At 36.7% G+C, this 16,500-nt stretch overlaps 2 protein-coding genes across 2 annotated transcripts; one reads left to right on the top strand and one right to left on the bottom strand.

The window, feature by feature from the left end:
* The first annotated feature begins 358 nt into the window (after nt 1-358).
* Nucleotides 359-5,925, top strand: LOC132697035 (zinc finger protein ZPR1). Its single transcript, XM_060662289.1, has one exon. The coding sequence runs from the start codon at nt 522-524 to the stop codon at nt 1,878-1,880; it is 1,359 nt and encodes a 452-aa protein (XP_060518272.1). The 5' UTR covers nt 359-521; the 3' UTR covers nt 1,881-5,925.
* A 1,315-nt stretch (nt 5,926-7,240) lies between these two features.
* On the bottom strand, nt 7,241-10,628 carry LOC132696893 (WD repeat-containing protein 55 homolog). Its single transcript, XM_060662008.1, has 3 exons — nt 9,991-10,628; nt 8,097-8,271; nt 7,241-8,043 (listed from the first exon to the last, which is right to left on the bottom strand). Exons 1-3 carry the CDS (start codon nt 10,526-10,528, stop codon nt 7,545-7,547), a joined length of 1,212 nt encoding a protein of 403 aa, XP_060517991.1. The 5' UTR covers nt 10,529-10,628; the 3' UTR covers nt 7,241-7,544.
* Between the last annotated feature and the right edge of the window lie 5,872 nt (nt 10,629-16,500).

The raw sequence follows: 16,500 nt of genomic DNA, 5'->3' as shown, positions 1-16,500 counted from the left end.
TCTTTCCAAATGGCCCTAGCCAGGTTTTGTTATTGGTATTCGCTTACTAAATAAATGACTGTGAGTTCCATTTAGAGAATCAGTGGCGACTTATATCAAAATTATTTTCAAATAGTATTTTGAATATTTTCTTCTTATTCTTCTTTTTGGGGTTGGCGCTGCTTGTAGGCAATTTGCATGCACAAAACTGGAAGCGAATTGATTTATTTTCGAATTTTGTAAGTTGTGTGTAGGTTTTTTAATTTTTAATAAATATATAATTTAAAAATAAATAATTTAAAATTCTTTAATATTGGTCAAGGAACATTCTTAGAATGAGAAAATAATTGTTGAAACATAAATTGATTATATCTGTGAAATCTGTGATGAGATGACAAATTTTCCGACGGATGTAGGTAATAAGCGAATGTACAGCGTAGAATCCACATAAAAAGTGTTGAAGAAGATTATTCTCTGCTAGTTTCTGGGAGGTATCACTGGCAAAGCGCAAAACCCATATTTGTTTGGTTATCGTTGCCGTTATGGATGCAAAAAAACCATTATTCAGAGATTTGGCAGGAGACGATCCCGATCCCGAAGTTACGGAAGTCGAATCTATGTGCGTTAGTTGTGGAGGAAACGGAAAAACACGGCTACTGTTAACCAAAATTCCATTTTACAAAGATGTTATACTCATGTCTTTCATTTGCGACGAGTGCGGCTATCAAAATAATGAATTACAATCTGGCGCCGTAATTTCGGAACGAGGAGTGAGAATCACGCTTTCCGTCGTAGACGTTAAAGATTTAAACAGGCAATTAGTCAAAAGTGATTATACAAGCTTGAAAATACCGGAATTGGATTTTGAGATACCTCTGAAGAGTCAAACGGGTGAAGTTACAACGGTCGAAGGTATACTTGACCGTTGCATAACGGGATTACAGCAGGACCAACCTGCGAGAGTGATTGAACACCCGGAAGTAGCCAGACAAATTGATAGTTTTGTCGACCAATTGAGAGAACTGAAAAATGTAAAATCGCCATTTACATTAGTTTTGGAAGATATATCCGGCAACAGTTTCATAGAAAATCCCAGAGCTCCCGACGAAGATCCTCAATGTGTGACTAAATATTTCAAAAGAACCAAAGAGCAGGATCACGAACTGGGCATTTTTACGCCAAAAGAGGTTTCTGATGAGACAGAAGTGGAAGAAACATCAGTGTTACATCCAGTTGGTGATGGTGATTTTACTTTAGAAGACATTGAGGGTGAAGTAATGCAGTTTTCTACAAACTGTCCGAGCTGTGGGTCTCCGACCAAAACGAATATGAAAGCTACCAACATTCCCCATTTTAAAGAAATAATCATTATGGCCATGACTTGCGAGGTATGCGGATACAAAACAAACGAAGTAAAATCAGGAACGGGCATTGAGCCAAAAGGGGTTCGCATCGAAGTTGAAGTCAAGACAAAAGAGGACTTTTCCAGAGACGTTCTAAAATCGGAAACGTGCGATTTGAAAATACCAGAGTTGGACTTGAAAGTTGGACCTTATGCACTCGCGGGGCGATTCACCACTATAGAAGGGCTAATTATCGCGGTTAAGGAACAGCTGAGCGATCCCAATTATTCCCATATATTCGGTGATTCTGAAGATACATTAACAAAGGAAAAATTCCAACACTTTTTGAAGAAATTCGATGCCATTCTCGAGAACAAAATTCCCGTAACGATATCCCTAGACGATCCCGCGGGGAATAGTTACATTCAAAGCATGGCGGACGGCAACGAACTAGACAAAAGGTTGCGAATAACGCATTATGAGAGAAACTTCGAACAAAACGAGGAATTGGGACTTAACGATATGAAAACGGAAAATTATGAAATAGGTGATAAATAATAAATGAATTTACTGTGTGGAAGGTATTTTTGTTTTGGTTATCGAGGAGTCAACCGCTGTACCCAATACTTTCAACCGTGCAAATGGATCGCATGCGAAATCACTCCCAATCTGGGGAATCTCGCGAAATCTCAAAGGAAATTAGGGGGATGGGACGTCATCATTGTGTTAACCAATAAAAATGCAGGACCAATATGTGTCAATAATTTGAACACTTTATATCTATCATAAATATACAGTGAAGAATATTTATTGCCTTTAAGATTCGGAATGAAAAATTTTTTGACTAAAACGGCCAAGAGAAAATGCTAAAGTATCTAGAATGTGGCCATAATCGCATTTTTGTAGTTGGAGATGTCCGAACATTTTCGGAAACTAATGTCAATAACTTAAGAATGACTGAACGCATTTTATCAAACTTCGAGTTATGAAAAGGGGCTCTTCTTAGGCTACCAACCCTTGCCCTAAACGATTTGATTTAGATTGCTTGTATAATGGTTGGTATTAACTATACGATACATCTATATTGTACATAATATGTATAGCAACGCTGTGCATAGAGCGGCAAGGAGAGTGTGTGTGTTCTGTGACTAGAGAACAGTGAGCAGTACCATGAAAATATAAGATGTTTGTGCAACAAGTTCTGTATTTTCCTTTTGTGTATGTGTACTGATATATAGCATATTAAGAAAACAGTCTTTAAAAATAATTTCATTTTCACCTGGTCGCTTTAGCGGGAAAATTTTCTGACAATTACTTTGTGAATTGGATTTGATTGCACTTTTACTTCGTAATTGTCCATAAAAGGGTTTATAAATATTTATAAAATTTCTTTTTACATGCCGATTCGTTTTGAGATTTCGGTGTGTTTAATTTCGTTGAACATTTTTGACTCAAATTAAAAGGAAAAAATGACAAAATGTAATTTGGCAGAAAAAAAATTATGAATGGTACAGAGCACTTCAAATCAAAAATATCTTGAGAACCATTAAAGATTACTTTTTTTAAAAGAAATTTAACGTCTAAATGCCTTTTTGTTGTGCAAATTTTTAAATTTGAAATTTTTATTTTTTTAGGTTATTCATTGCCTTTTGATAACAATTATATAGTAAACTTTTCTTTCTTTCCAGAAGTAGGATCAACTGCCTTGTTTTTAATGAAACACCCTGTATATTTTCCCATTTTTTTCCTATTCCTATTTTTGTATTCCAACTTCGAAATATTCTTTATCTTTTTTTCGATAGCTTTAGTAGTTTTGGAAATAGATTAGACTAGTGGTATAGTGAACTACTCTAAATAGTGAACAATATTTTATTAATGTATTCTATGGAGGGAACGATGTGGCGCTCGAAATAATGAACCTAAAAGAATTTGTCAGTCAACAAACACAGTAATACAGGAAAAGGATTTTAAACGTTTTGTTTTCTTTTATGTAATTGGATCACAGCAGTGTCTTGCGGATTGTGATCGGTCAGGTCGATTCGCGAGTGAAGTAACGGGGTTTGTGAAAATTGACTGTCCACTGTATGGCATAATTTATGCGGGGGGCAAAAGGATAAAGAAATTTTTAATATAGATGAAACGGGATTATAATGTCGAATGTTGTCAAATAAAACCATGACGTTTCAGGGTGAAAAATACGTAGGCGGAAAAATTTCTAAGGGACAGGCTAACTGTTTTTGGTGGAGCTAATATGACTGGTAAAATAAAACTTGTGGTTATTTTGAAGGCCCCCACGCTGCTTTAAAAATATAAAAACCCCGCCAATTGATTACGAAAATAATGCAAAAGCAAACTGTTTAGTTCTAGTTTTTACAGCCGAATGCAACTTTGGTGCTACAGCCAATGGATCAGGGAGTAATCAAGGCTTTAAAAACTGACAGCTAACAAAAGTCCTAGAAAAATATTACTTCTAATCACCTTTACAAAATAAACATTTTGGAGGCCATTTTTTTTTAATCACAAGCTTGGGATCACGTTTCCCAACAGACAATTTCAAGATGTTTTATGGATTTATCGCCCTGCCGGACGATCACGCAAGTTCTTCCACTTTCAGAGTGGACTAACCTTCAAAGCAAAAATGACCCCCCTGAAGATGAAAACTTACCTCTAGCAGACTGGATCCGTGACTTACCTACGATTTTGTAATCCAAGAAAACTGGGAAAATTTTGTAGATGTTGATGAGGTTCTGACAATCACGAATGAATTATACGGCCCAAAAATTTTGGAACGTTCAAGAGAGGGTGAAAAAAGTTATGAAGAGGAAGAGGAACTGGTTACCGACGAATATCAACCATCAGCTATAACGGAATTAAAACTGTCAGTCATTTGTTTGTTTAGTGATAGGCAAGATATTGTAAATCCGAATTTAGTGCACCTAGAAAATATGATTAGTTTAGTTTTTAGTTTATTCATTTTTTTGTTGAGTTGTTTGTATGCAGTTTTTAGTTTTTTTTTGTTGAGTTGTTTGTATACAGTTTTTAGTTTATTCATTTTTTTTGTTGAGTTGTTTGTATGCAAATGTCATTAAGTATGTACATATATAATACATATGTAACATACATACATAACATACGTATATATACGCCTATATAATATGTGTACATCTGAAAATATCCCATGTTTTATAATTTTATTTTAATTAAAAGTTAAAGAGATATAATCACTTTTTCATAATAAATATACATAACGCATTTTGTTACTCATAACGATGCTCTGTTATAACTACCGAAATTAAGCGGTCCGTTCAGTGTCGTTATAACCGATATACACTGTATCAGGAAAAATGAAAACCTAAGACATTGAGAGTGTCCATGAATGGAAAAGGCTCTGTATAAGTGGTTCCTAAGACAAAGAGAGAAGAATCTTCCAGTCACCGGTTTAATGATCCAAGAGAATGAATACAAAGAATCCTGTTCGTTCCATGCAAGCAGCGGCTGGTTGCAAAAATATAAAAGGCGCTTTGGAATACGTTTTCTTAAAGATTTCAGGCGGAAATTTTAATCACAGCCTGAGCTTGTTGATCCTTTCAAAAAAAATCTAAAAGAAATAATTTAAGATCTTCAACTGTTGAAACATCAGATTTAAAACGCCAACGAAACTGGCTTATATTGAAAGCTTTTTTATGTAGCTTGCGAGGAGAAAACAGCTTCAGGAAGAGAAGCCGAAAAACAAAGATTGACATTTCTAACATGACTGGAAAATCCAAAAATCCTAGTTAATTCTAGAAAATCCAAATTTACTTAAAAGAATAGTTTCATAAGATATTTCCAAAGGTAAGTTTACCATGGGAGAATATTTTACTTTTACGAACAAAAATGACATATTTCATCTGTGTAAAAAGTTTGCCACAACTTTTTCTATTTCTTGCTGTTCATGCTTGTGATTTAGGGTTTTGTTGCAACTAATTTCAGGTGACAAAGTTCCTATATAGTCAAAATCTGCAAGTTATCAACAATACAACGCATCAATTCATCCACCCCCTGAAAAGTTAAAAAGTGATCCTTTTTTGATTCTTTATATGTTATCTAAATTTACTCGATTGATACAACCGATGAACTAAAATGCGATTCGTTAAACAAAACTTTGTTGTCGAAGGTTATCGTTACTGGTCAGTTTTGAGTTTGGTGCTGGCATGGAAAAACTTATAGCCTCAAGTTATAATCATTAGCCAATCAAGATGAACATGAAGAAGAAATTCCTTTAAGTGTTCTAATAAGTCGAATAGAAAATGAGGAAATCGCTATAGTACGCTACGATAAAGAAGATGAAAATGGCCAAGATCAAGGACGAGAAGAAGTTCAACTAATAAGAAAATGTGTGACAACTGAATCTGCGATCAATTGAATTTTATTCATCGGACTGAAGAAAATGAAGTGGAATCCCCCAGTCTACTCATTTTACAAAACTTTTTTTCTATTATACCATGAGTCTTTACTTAGACGGCGCAGGTTTTTCCATATATCAACGAGTAAATTAGGCAATTTTTGCCAGTCGTTAAAATTGGACAAATACAAATACACCCAAGGCTCCCGGTGGGAATCGAACCCAGAACCTCCGGCAAGTTCGAGTTGCAGTAGTTTAAAATACATTCTACAGTCGAGTTAGCAGTACTTTTCTTGGTTGGATCATCATTTAAAAAACGAAAATCATCCAGAACCTGACAATGTTGAACACAATTTTATTGTAAGTGAAGTGGACGAAATAAATACTTTACCTGCTGTACCAGTGAAGCAAACAGTGTGTTTGCGCGAATAATAGGAATAAGTCATGAAAGTGCAAGAAAAATATTGTTACATACCAAATACACCATGTATGAAGGTGACTTTCGTAGGAGGATGGAACTGGTACATTGAGAAACTGGCCGATATGCCTAATTTCAAAATTTCAACACTTTTTTCCAATGAATTTCGCGTGACGAATCTTGGCAAGCTTAATAAAAATAATTCATGGTATTGGTCTAGGAACCAATTTATATTTAATGAGAGAAGGGGGCGTTCCGAGACAGATTTGGAGTAAATGGGGTTTTAGGCGATCGATTTATTTTATCATTTTTTTTTCGAGAGCCATTAAACTCTCAAAGGTTATTTATTATTTTGTCGAACATTTATTTCTTGATAGAATACGTAATTTTTCAAAGAAACTTCCACGGGCTAAACTGATACTGCTTGTGAAGAAGCCAACAGGATGATTGGCCAAACGTCAGCAATTTTGATTTATAAACAACCACCGCAGAAGGGATCCAGAGATTTGTAAATAGTAGAATACGCAACCAGATGACGCTCCTGCTCATAATTTCAAGATATTATCTTTAGATGAAAACCTAGACGAAAACTGGGGACTGATCCAGGATCATATTAAAGAAAAGGTGTATAAAACAATGAAACCATAAGCGCATATTAAAATTTTAGAGTTATCAATAGTATATTATGCAACAAGTGCGGTAAACGGCATTCGACTCACGAGTTTGACACGAGCGGAGCGAGTTTTTAATGAATCAGTGAGTTAAAAAGTTTACCGAACATGGTGCATACTATACTTTTTCTACGATCGTTGGTGTTTGAGAACATTTTCGCAAAACAACACAAATACATTCACTGACATGACCGTCAGAACTGACAAACGTCAAAATTCAAAGCACGGGAAATATCTCCGAAAACATCCGATCGCTCCCCCCCCCCCCCCCCGCCCTAAATACCAATACCAATACCCCCTGCGGTAAAATCCCGGAAATGTCCGAAACGGCTCGGATTCGTAGAAAACGAAACTGACGTGTAAAAAGACGCTTCCCGCACACTAGATCGGTGTGTAATTAGGTATTCTATAGACGGTTAGTTTCCGCAATGTCGCTTCCTGGCAATACCGGATGTGCTGTTAGATTGTTTCATATGTCAAATTTCAAATTTATTCATTTTTTTTTACAGAGTTTTCGCTTGGCTAGTAACTACAAATCACACAATTAAAATAAAAAATATTTCTAAAATGAAAGAAACTTTTCCATTATTTTGATCCATTAGCATAAACAAATATACCAATGTTTGTGAATAACATAAGAAGTTTAATTTCTGAATCTTAGTGACTGTGAAATTGTGATAGCGAAATGAAAATGTTGAAATCACTGTCACACGGCCCCAATTCATACCATAGCGGTTAAACCCTCGCATCTAGGACAGATCATTAAAAAAACTATCTGCCGTTTTCACTTTCGATGAAGGTAAATGCTTAACGAGGTCTTGTTTCGTCTCGTGTTTCTTGTGCTTGTGACTGACCCTCTCAAAATCTTCGAAATATTGTATATTCCAAAATTTTATATCGTTATCATGACTACTAGACGCTATGAACATCCCGTTATTACATATATCGACGTTCTCAATCGACATGTCGTGCTGCCCCACGACACCTAAATGTCTATGCGGAAAAAGGTGGGTTGCTCGTAAAATTCCATCTTCGCACGCCGTAACTACGATATTTTCCGTGATCGGAATTAAGCCGTTTATCGCATGTTTGGGGCCGGGAAAAGCATCGCTATGCAACCCAAATTCGTTCCAGTTGTAAAGGTACAACTTGCCTTTTGAAGAACCCGCCAACAATTTTGTTCCATTCCTGAATAATCCGAGACAAGTGAGTTCCTCTTCGTATTCTTCTGAAAGCATGTGCACTTTTCTAGAAAAATATGTGAATTTTTGTATTTATTACGAAATGCATTAGAGGTTTACCTATTTTCCAGATCAATAGTTGTTAAAGATCCATCTCCACTCGAACATAGCAAGAATTTATGTGCTGCGTCCGCTACTATATCACTGATATAGTCTTCATTTTTTTTTGTTGAAAATATTGGTTTATCTGACTTTTGCCTCAAATCCCAGATTTTGACTTCTCCATCATCATCTCCTATAATTTCAATACAGTGATGCATGATGAAAAATTTAATGAGAAATTTGAGAAACTAAACAAGAATATCCAACTAAACAATTTGAATTTTCCTTTTTGTTTATAAAGCCAAAAATGATGATATAATGGGAAACAGATTTTTTTCATTTATTTTCGAAATACACCTTAGATTTTCAAATTTTCTAATGGACGTCATAATTAATTTATTCATTAATAGATAGAACATAAAAAATGATTTTTTTTGGGTCATAAAAGCAAAATTAAATTTTTGTTTAAAGTAGGCCACGATCTGAAATTTGGAAAAACAAAAGTTTTGACAGTTTGTCGATCGCATACACTGGACTAGTTTTAAATTTATTTTTTATTTAAAATTGAAAAGTCAATAAATTAAAACATTTTATGCAAAATATTTTTACTCACGGATGGATTTCACGGTTATTGAAAAATCAACGTATTATTTAAGAAAAGCACGCAAAATAGATATTAAGTAGCAATATTTTCTAAAGGAGTATATATATATATATATATATATATATATATATATATATATATATATATATACACTTAAGCAATTTTCGCGATTGTCAATTTTGAAATTATACGGCGTAGTTTTTTTTTTATTCGAGAGAAAATTAGTTATCTCAATCAAAATGATGCTGTGCGAGACGCAATCTGAAAAATGGAGTGCATTGCAAAAAATGGGATATATATAAAACCAAATCTGTAAAATGCCAATCTTTAAAATGGGTATTGCATGGTATTTGAATTTGATAACACTTATTAATTTTCTGCATTATTTTTCGTTTAAATCTTTCTAGATGTAAAATAAAAGGTTTCCTTGAATTATTCATAATAAGAGTATTTGTTTAAGTTTACGACATTGTTATATCTGTTGGTCTTAGATAAACATTTTTAGTTTAGTTTTTATCAAGAATGCAATACTCAGTTCTGTTACATTATTTTTAAATAGAATGAGTATTAAACCTGGGTATATATATATATATATATATATATATATATATATATATATATATATATATATATATATATATATATATATATATATATATATATATATATATATATATATATATATATATAGTGTTCCATTTAATAATCCAAAAGGGAGTAATCTAAAAATTCCCTTAAATATAAAGAACTTTTATGTTTAAAATTTCTTGACAACTGTTATAGGTTGTGACAAAAGTGTAGGTGAGATTAAAAATTAAAATTGGGATGAGTTGGGAACCTTGCAGGCTAGAAAACCACTGAATATGTAGCTATCCATTTGCCAGGAACTCTATGTGACAGGTATTCTCCAACTATTCTCAAATTATGACCAGGGGCCCCATCTTGTCGCAATCAAATATTTTTGACTTCCCCTAATGAATTTTGAATTGATTGATTAAATTCATCACCATTTGACTGTAATCTTTCAGGGTAGGTATTTAAATACATCTGTTCGGCATCTCGAGTATTACTATGACACAAATTGTAAACTTTAACAAATCGAGTTATTCTCAAATTAAAAAATACCTTTAAAAGTTATCCTGTCAATCAAGACAATTTAATTAATGAATGAAAAAATTTTTATGCTCTATCTAATAATATCTACATTTAAAACAAGTGAAAAAGTTATGTTTCAGTTAAGCTCTAAAGAAGCCAACAGTGTGATAGTTTATTTGCAGAATATTATTAAAACATTTAAAAATCACAAACCTGTTGCAAACATATTTTCGTCTACCACGCGAAGACAATATAGAGCCACTTCATGGGAATTATCATAAAACCGTATAAGACCTCCTGTCTGCACGTCGGTTAACATTATTGACCTATCTTTTGATGTGGAAAAAAGAGTTTTTCCATCATGACTAAATTCGACATCTCTACATGCTTTTGTATGTAGTTCCAAGGTTTGCAAAACAGAATTTTCTTCGTTCGAATATTTATAGAGGATGACGTCCCCGACGATGGAGCCGACGGCCAACATATTTTCGAACGGGTGGAAAGAAAAATCCATAACAAAATCCTCACAATGAATAACAGGAGGATGATCGCGTTTCTTATCGCGTTCTTTTTTTATTGCCTTTATAACTTCGTCTTCATCTTCTACTGCGTCATCTAAGATTTCGCTTTCTTCGTGGCTCCCTACGAGCTCCTCGACACTTGCATCGGAATCAGAAACATTGGAATCGCTACTGCTAGTGCCTGAATACATATTAACATCCACAAAATAACCAATAGTTCTTTTGCACATGGGATATTTCAGAACCAAAAACACAAATAAAATTGACAGGATAGGATCAATTTAATAAATAATGGCAATATATAGTCGATTTTTCGCAAGGTTAGGTGCTTTTAGACCACAGAATACCAAGGTTAGTTTTGGTTAGTTTAAGAAGTTCAAAAAAGTCATTACCAATTATACAAAGGATTGTGATGGTATTTGTTCTGACGGTGAAAGCGAAAAGTGGCGTTACATATCCTCTCGAAATATGTTTCTTGCTTTATTTGTAGTTTTTAATGCAGTAAGTTTGGCTTGCAAGGTAATTTTCTATTACAGAATAATATAATTTCCACATTTTTGGAGTGGTAGGCACAGTACGAAATCTGTAAAGACCAAAATCGTGTGACTTCCGCGGAGTTTGCTAATCGGCACATTAACCTTCGAGTATACCATCTTGTTTGAGATATTACATTAACTAAATGTAAGACATACTACGGTCTCTCAATACAATGATTTAAATTTGCCTTCCAAGAATCGTTCCTTTTTTAAATTTTTAGTTTTGACCCGCGGAAGCCTAAAACAAAATATTTGTAACCTCTACGGGGAGAAGTACCTATCATCAAGCTACGATCAAGAAGAGGCAAAGTTTTGTGCACTTTAACTGTATGAAACTGAATTTCCACAAGAACAACAACCAAGTTAAGAATATTCTAAGAAGAGCGAGCCTAGCATTAACAAGGGAAGCCATCCATGACAGTAGACGGAAACTGGATATGATTAACAAGGAGCTTTACTCTTTACATCTAGATTTATCCAACCAACTCAATCCTTTATTGTGGAATATCCTGGATGAAATATCAGGATACTGGGAAGAAACAGACATTGAACTAACAAGAATCAAACAAAAGAAAGTTCGAATAGCTGAAAGAAACACAGAAAACTACGAAGAATAAAATTAACCAAGAAGAACCGCCGAAGAGAGTAGTGTATAATCTTTCCAAATACCAAATCGATGAAGCGACAGAAAGTGTACTTGCCAAAGGTTTCAACTATGCTATAGCCCCCACAAAGATCCCGGTAGAAACCATCATCTGTGGAGTGAAAACCTCGATAAAAGATCTGGAAGAAAATACTGCTGAAGTTATCAGACAAGAAGTTTCTCAAATACTACGAACAGCCAAAGCACCGAAGAAGAATCTGTCAAAGGAAGAGTCCAATGCACTACGGGAACTACAGAAAAACAAAAATATAATAATACTACCAGCAGACAAAGGCAACGCAACAGTAGTCATGGATATAGAAGAATATGACCAAAAAATCCGTATACTATTAGACAATCCAGCTTACGCACAAATATTCACCGATTCAACTATTTGGAAAAAACAACGAAGGCCAAAATCAATTCTTCAAAAATCAGCAAGGACCAACAGATACATCTCATCCCAAGAGAAAAATCATCACAATGTCCAAAACTTTATGGTTTGCCAAAAGTCCATAAGCCAGGAGCACCACTAAGACCAATAGTCAGCTCAATAGGGTCACCGTTACAGCAATTAGCGAGGTTTTTAGCGAAGCAACTACAACCATACGCAGAGGAAGCGGAATCTTATGTCAAGAACGCGAGCCACTTCATCGAACGTATACAAAAGGTAGATGTTAGACCCGGAGACCTTCTAGTTAGTTTCGACGTCGTTTCCTTATTTACCAACATACCAGCGGACGAAGCATTGGGCATCATCCAAAGGAAATACAATGTACCAATAGATACCATGGACTTAACCAGACACTGCCTAAAAAACACATATTTCATCTACAATGACCAAAGGTACAAACAAATAGAAGGAGCACCGATGGGATCACCTTTATCCCCTGTAATAGCCAATCTCTTTATGACGGCTCTGGAAAAACGAGCAATAGAGACAGCGGACTACAAACCAAAAATATGGCTACGAGATGTAGACGACACTTTCATCATCTGGAACCACGGGATAGAACAATTACACAGATTCCTGCAACACCTAAACGAGGTTCATCCGAAGATCAAATTTACAATGGAAATTGAAGAAAACAGCCAACTGCCGTTCCTGGACGTTACTATAATAAAAAAGGAAACTGGACACCTAGGCCACACAGTATACAGGAAGCCGACTCACACGAATCGTTACCTGAACGCCAATTCACATCACCACCCGGCACAATTACAATCAGTGATCAAAACATTGATCACAAGATCAGAAACACTGGCAGACGAGGACCACGAAGAGGAAGAAACAAAAGCTATACAGGCGGTCTTGAGACAGAATGGCTTCTCCGAGCACAATATAAAGAAAGTACCAGGTCAGTGCGAAGCATGCAGAGAAGTTCAGAGGAAAGCTGAAAAAAGGAGAATGCTCCGAAAGGATGAGACCTATGAGATCTTCCAGAATATCCGGGAGGAGGACTGGATTAATGAAGTTTTCCCAAGTTGGTCTTGCCCTGCTACAAAGACATAGTAGGAGCGAACGGTCCAGTCAAGGATGCGATAAATTACTATGGGGGCATAGAAAGGCTCAGAAAGCAGGGAAAAATGCAGGTGAAGTCGCATCTATGAGGCATACCTTGGAGTATCCCGATGAGAAAGGAAACTTTACAAGCATAAAAAGGGCCAAACTTTATCCTATAATAGGGAACAAAGACCAGAACGAAAATTTAGATAGCAACGTGTTTCTCTCTCTCAAAACAATTAAAACGACAGCTTTAAGTAGAGGTAAAACTAAATTAGCAATTCCCTCATTGGATGGAGTATTGGGGATTATCTTCAACAGGATGGCAGACTTCCTATTTTCAGACTCAGGTCTTGACGTAGTGGCCTACGAACCCATTGGTAATTGGGCACCAAAGACACAAAAATATGCTCAGACTTAAACAAAAATGAGTAATCGAAACACTCTCGCCGTATCGAGGAAGCCTAAGGACGACGCCTTACTTATCAAGAAGGAAGGCGTTTCCTACGCAGATCTTTTAAGAACGGTTAAACAGGTCATAAACCCCAGAGAAATCGGGGTGGATGTTAAGGACGTTCAAAAAACTAGAAACGGTGATCTCATTATAAAGGTTCGAAACGGATCCGACAAGGCCGAGACGCTAAAAAACGAAATAAAGGCAAAATTATCAGATATCACCGCCTCAACTCTCACATCAAGGAAGGTGCTTCATACTAGGGGTATGGACGAACTCACAACAGTGGAGGAGATAAGGGAGGCTATATCGAAGGCAGTAAGTACTAGTCAGAGCAAACTGGAGATAAGAGCCCTACGTCCAACTTACAGAAACAAACAAAATGTAACCATTGTTACTAGCGAAGCAGAGGCAGACAGACTCCTAGAGCTAAAATCATTGAGGATTGGCTGGGTGAACTGCAGCATTGTTGAACGACAGAGGGAGGAAAAATGTTTTAGAAGCTGGGAGCATGGCCATATAAAGAGGGACTGCACTGGACCTGATAGGGAACAGCTCTGCATGCGATGTGGAGAGAGGGGGAAACAAAGCAGGAGTTTGTAGTAAGGCGCCCTTCTGTCTTCGATGCAAGCAGCAAGAGCATCAAACTGGCAGTCGAGCTTGTACAGAGACCAACAGGTGCAAAATAAACGAGCATAATGAAAATACTACAACTAAACACAAATAGAAGCCTAGGAGCACATGACATGGCTATTGCAATAGGCAAAGAGGAGAAACCCTTTATATTGTTAATTAGTGAACCTAACAAGAACACCATAAAAGGACGGAATGACGAGCATATGGATACAGCAATCAAAATAATGGACTCAGATGTAACAGTTAAACAGCAAGGATACGGCTATGGATTAAAGGAAATAAGGAATTAAACGACCTTGAGAGAACACTAACTGAGATAGGAGCACTCATCAGAGTTCATCAAAACCCTTGTATCATAGCGGGAGATTTTAACGCAAAATCGCCCCAATGGGGTATGTCGATCACAGATAGGAGAGGAGACCTAATGGGAGAATGGATTGCTGAAAACAACCTAATTTGTCACAACCAGGGGAGCAAACCAACATTTCAAAGGAACCAAAGTGCATCAATCCTCGACCTAACGCTGCCAACCGAGAATGTCCAAATTACAGACTGGCTCGTAAGTGATAAAGAAAGCTTAAGCGATCATAATTACATCCTCTATAATATACAAGAGGAGATAAGTAAATGTAAAAGTAAAAGAAATTAGATCAGATCACGGAGAGTACTACCGATGAGGAACCGGTTGCGAACCCAAAATCTTTTCATAACATGTTAGTCAAGATATGTAATAAGACAATGCATGCGAAACAACGACACCCAACGAGAAATCCCGTATACTGGTGGTGTGATGAAATTGCGGATCTTAGGAGGGAGTGTACTAGGAACAGAAGGCTTCTCACAAGAAACAACAAGCGAAACCAAGCAGAAGTAAGTCAGCAGCTGCGGGACGAATACAAACACTCCAAGAAAAAACTAAGGAACGCCATCCTAGAAGCTAAACGAGTCCGGTGGAGGGACATCTGTGATAACATCAATACGGATCTCTGGGGCTATAAAATAGTTATGAAGAGAACCATTTAATATTCTCCAAAACCTAAACTCTCAGACTATACCCTAAACAAGGTGATAGATCACCTGTTCCCAGTGCATGAGGCAGTCAGGTTCAAAATCGACAAACCCACGCAACCGGTGGAATTTAGCGAAGAAGAATTGATCCAGGCAAGCCAGAAATTAAAAAATAACAAGGCACCAGGACCAGGCAGAATCCCAGCAGAGATACTTAAATATCTGACTTCCAGAAAGACTAGTTATGTTCTAAAAGTCTATAACCGCCTTGCTTGTATGGGGTACTTTCCAGAAGAATGGAAGCAAGCCCAGTTAATTTTATTAGATAAAGGAAAAAACTTGCCTGAAGACCCCTCCTCATGTCGACCAATCTGCCCACTAGATGCAGAGGGTAAATTATACGAACATCTAATACTCGCTAGGCGAAAAACAGAATTAGAGCATACTGGTGGTTTGGCGGAAAGGCAATTTGGGTTTAGAGAAAAAAGGCAGACAGTGGATGCAGTCATGGAAGTCCTAAAGATCTCAAAACATGCATGGGACTATTCATCTCAAAATCAAAGAATATGTGCTGTAATTACTCTGGATGTCAGGAACGCATTTAACAGTGCCTCCTGGCAACTAATTCTTGAGAAGCTTGGGAAGCGCGGAGTGGAGAAAGGTTTGTTGAGGCTGATCTCTTCCTATTTGTGTGACCGTGGTGTGCTCGTCGACTATGAACGCGAGACCAAACTGGTCTCGCGTTCTTCTCTGGAATATCCTGTACGATGACCTACTAAGTATGGATATGCCCAAAGATGTAACGCTGATTGGATTTGCGGATGACTTGGCAATAGTAGTTATTGACAAGCGGGAAGAGCTCGTCATGGGAAAAGCAAATATGGGTATGTTGATGGTGTCAAACTGGATGGAGAAGAATTCTCTTAGTCTGGCGCCGGAAAAAACTGAGGCTGTGCTACTGACTAAAAAGATAAAACTAATACCAGTTAGTTTCAACATTCTCGGAACAAACATATTCCCAAGTCAAGCACTTAAATATCTGGGAGTGTGGTTAGACTGCAAGTTGACTTTCGCTGAGCATGACAGCCGTACACTGGAAAAAGTAGAGAGAACGATATCGGCTCTTTCTCGTCTCATGCCGAAGATAGGAGGACCGAGAGAATCTAAAAGAAGAGCACTGTCAAGCGTAGTGCAGTGGCAGTTACTCTACGCGTCTCGGGTGTGGCACCAGGCTACAAAAAGCAAAACCCTAAATAGAAAACTAAACAAAATACAAAGGCTTGTGTCAATCAGGATAGTCAGCGCGTAGAGGACTATTTCTGCCGAGTTGGTGGGAGTGATGGCTGATGTTCCACCCATCGACCTCTTAATCAGAGAGCGGACAAGCATCTACGACGGCCAGGAAAAAGTTCTTGCACGAC

Source organism: Cylas formicarius, unplaced genomic scaffold (genome assembly GCF_029955315.1).
Source record: "Cylas formicarius isolate icCylForm1 unplaced genomic scaffold, icCylForm1.1 PGA_scaffold_1__22_contigs__length_36826433, whole genome shotgun sequence".
NCBI classification, from domain to species: Eukaryota; Metazoa; Arthropoda; class Insecta; order Coleoptera; family Brentidae; genus Cylas; species Cylas formicarius.
Note: the sequence above shows the minus strand (reverse complement) of the source record. Positions and strands in the feature narration are given on the sequence as shown.

Coding starts and splice junctions, on each gene's coding strand:
- LOC132696893 (XM_060662008.1), bottom strand. CDS start 10,528: ATGTGCAAAAGAACTATTGGTTATTTTGTGGATGTTAATATGTATTCA. Junction 8,272..9,990: donor CGAAAATATGTTTGCAACAG/GTTTGTGATTTT, acceptor TTGAAATTATAG/GAGATGATGATGGAGAAGTC. Junction 8,044..8,096: donor ACTATTGATCTGGAAAATAG/GTAAACCTCTAA, acceptor ATATTTTTCTAG/AAAAGTGCACATGCTTTCAG.
- LOC132697035 (XM_060662289.1), top strand. CDS start 522: ATGGATGCAAAAAAACCATTATTCAGAGATTTGGCAGGAGACGATCCC.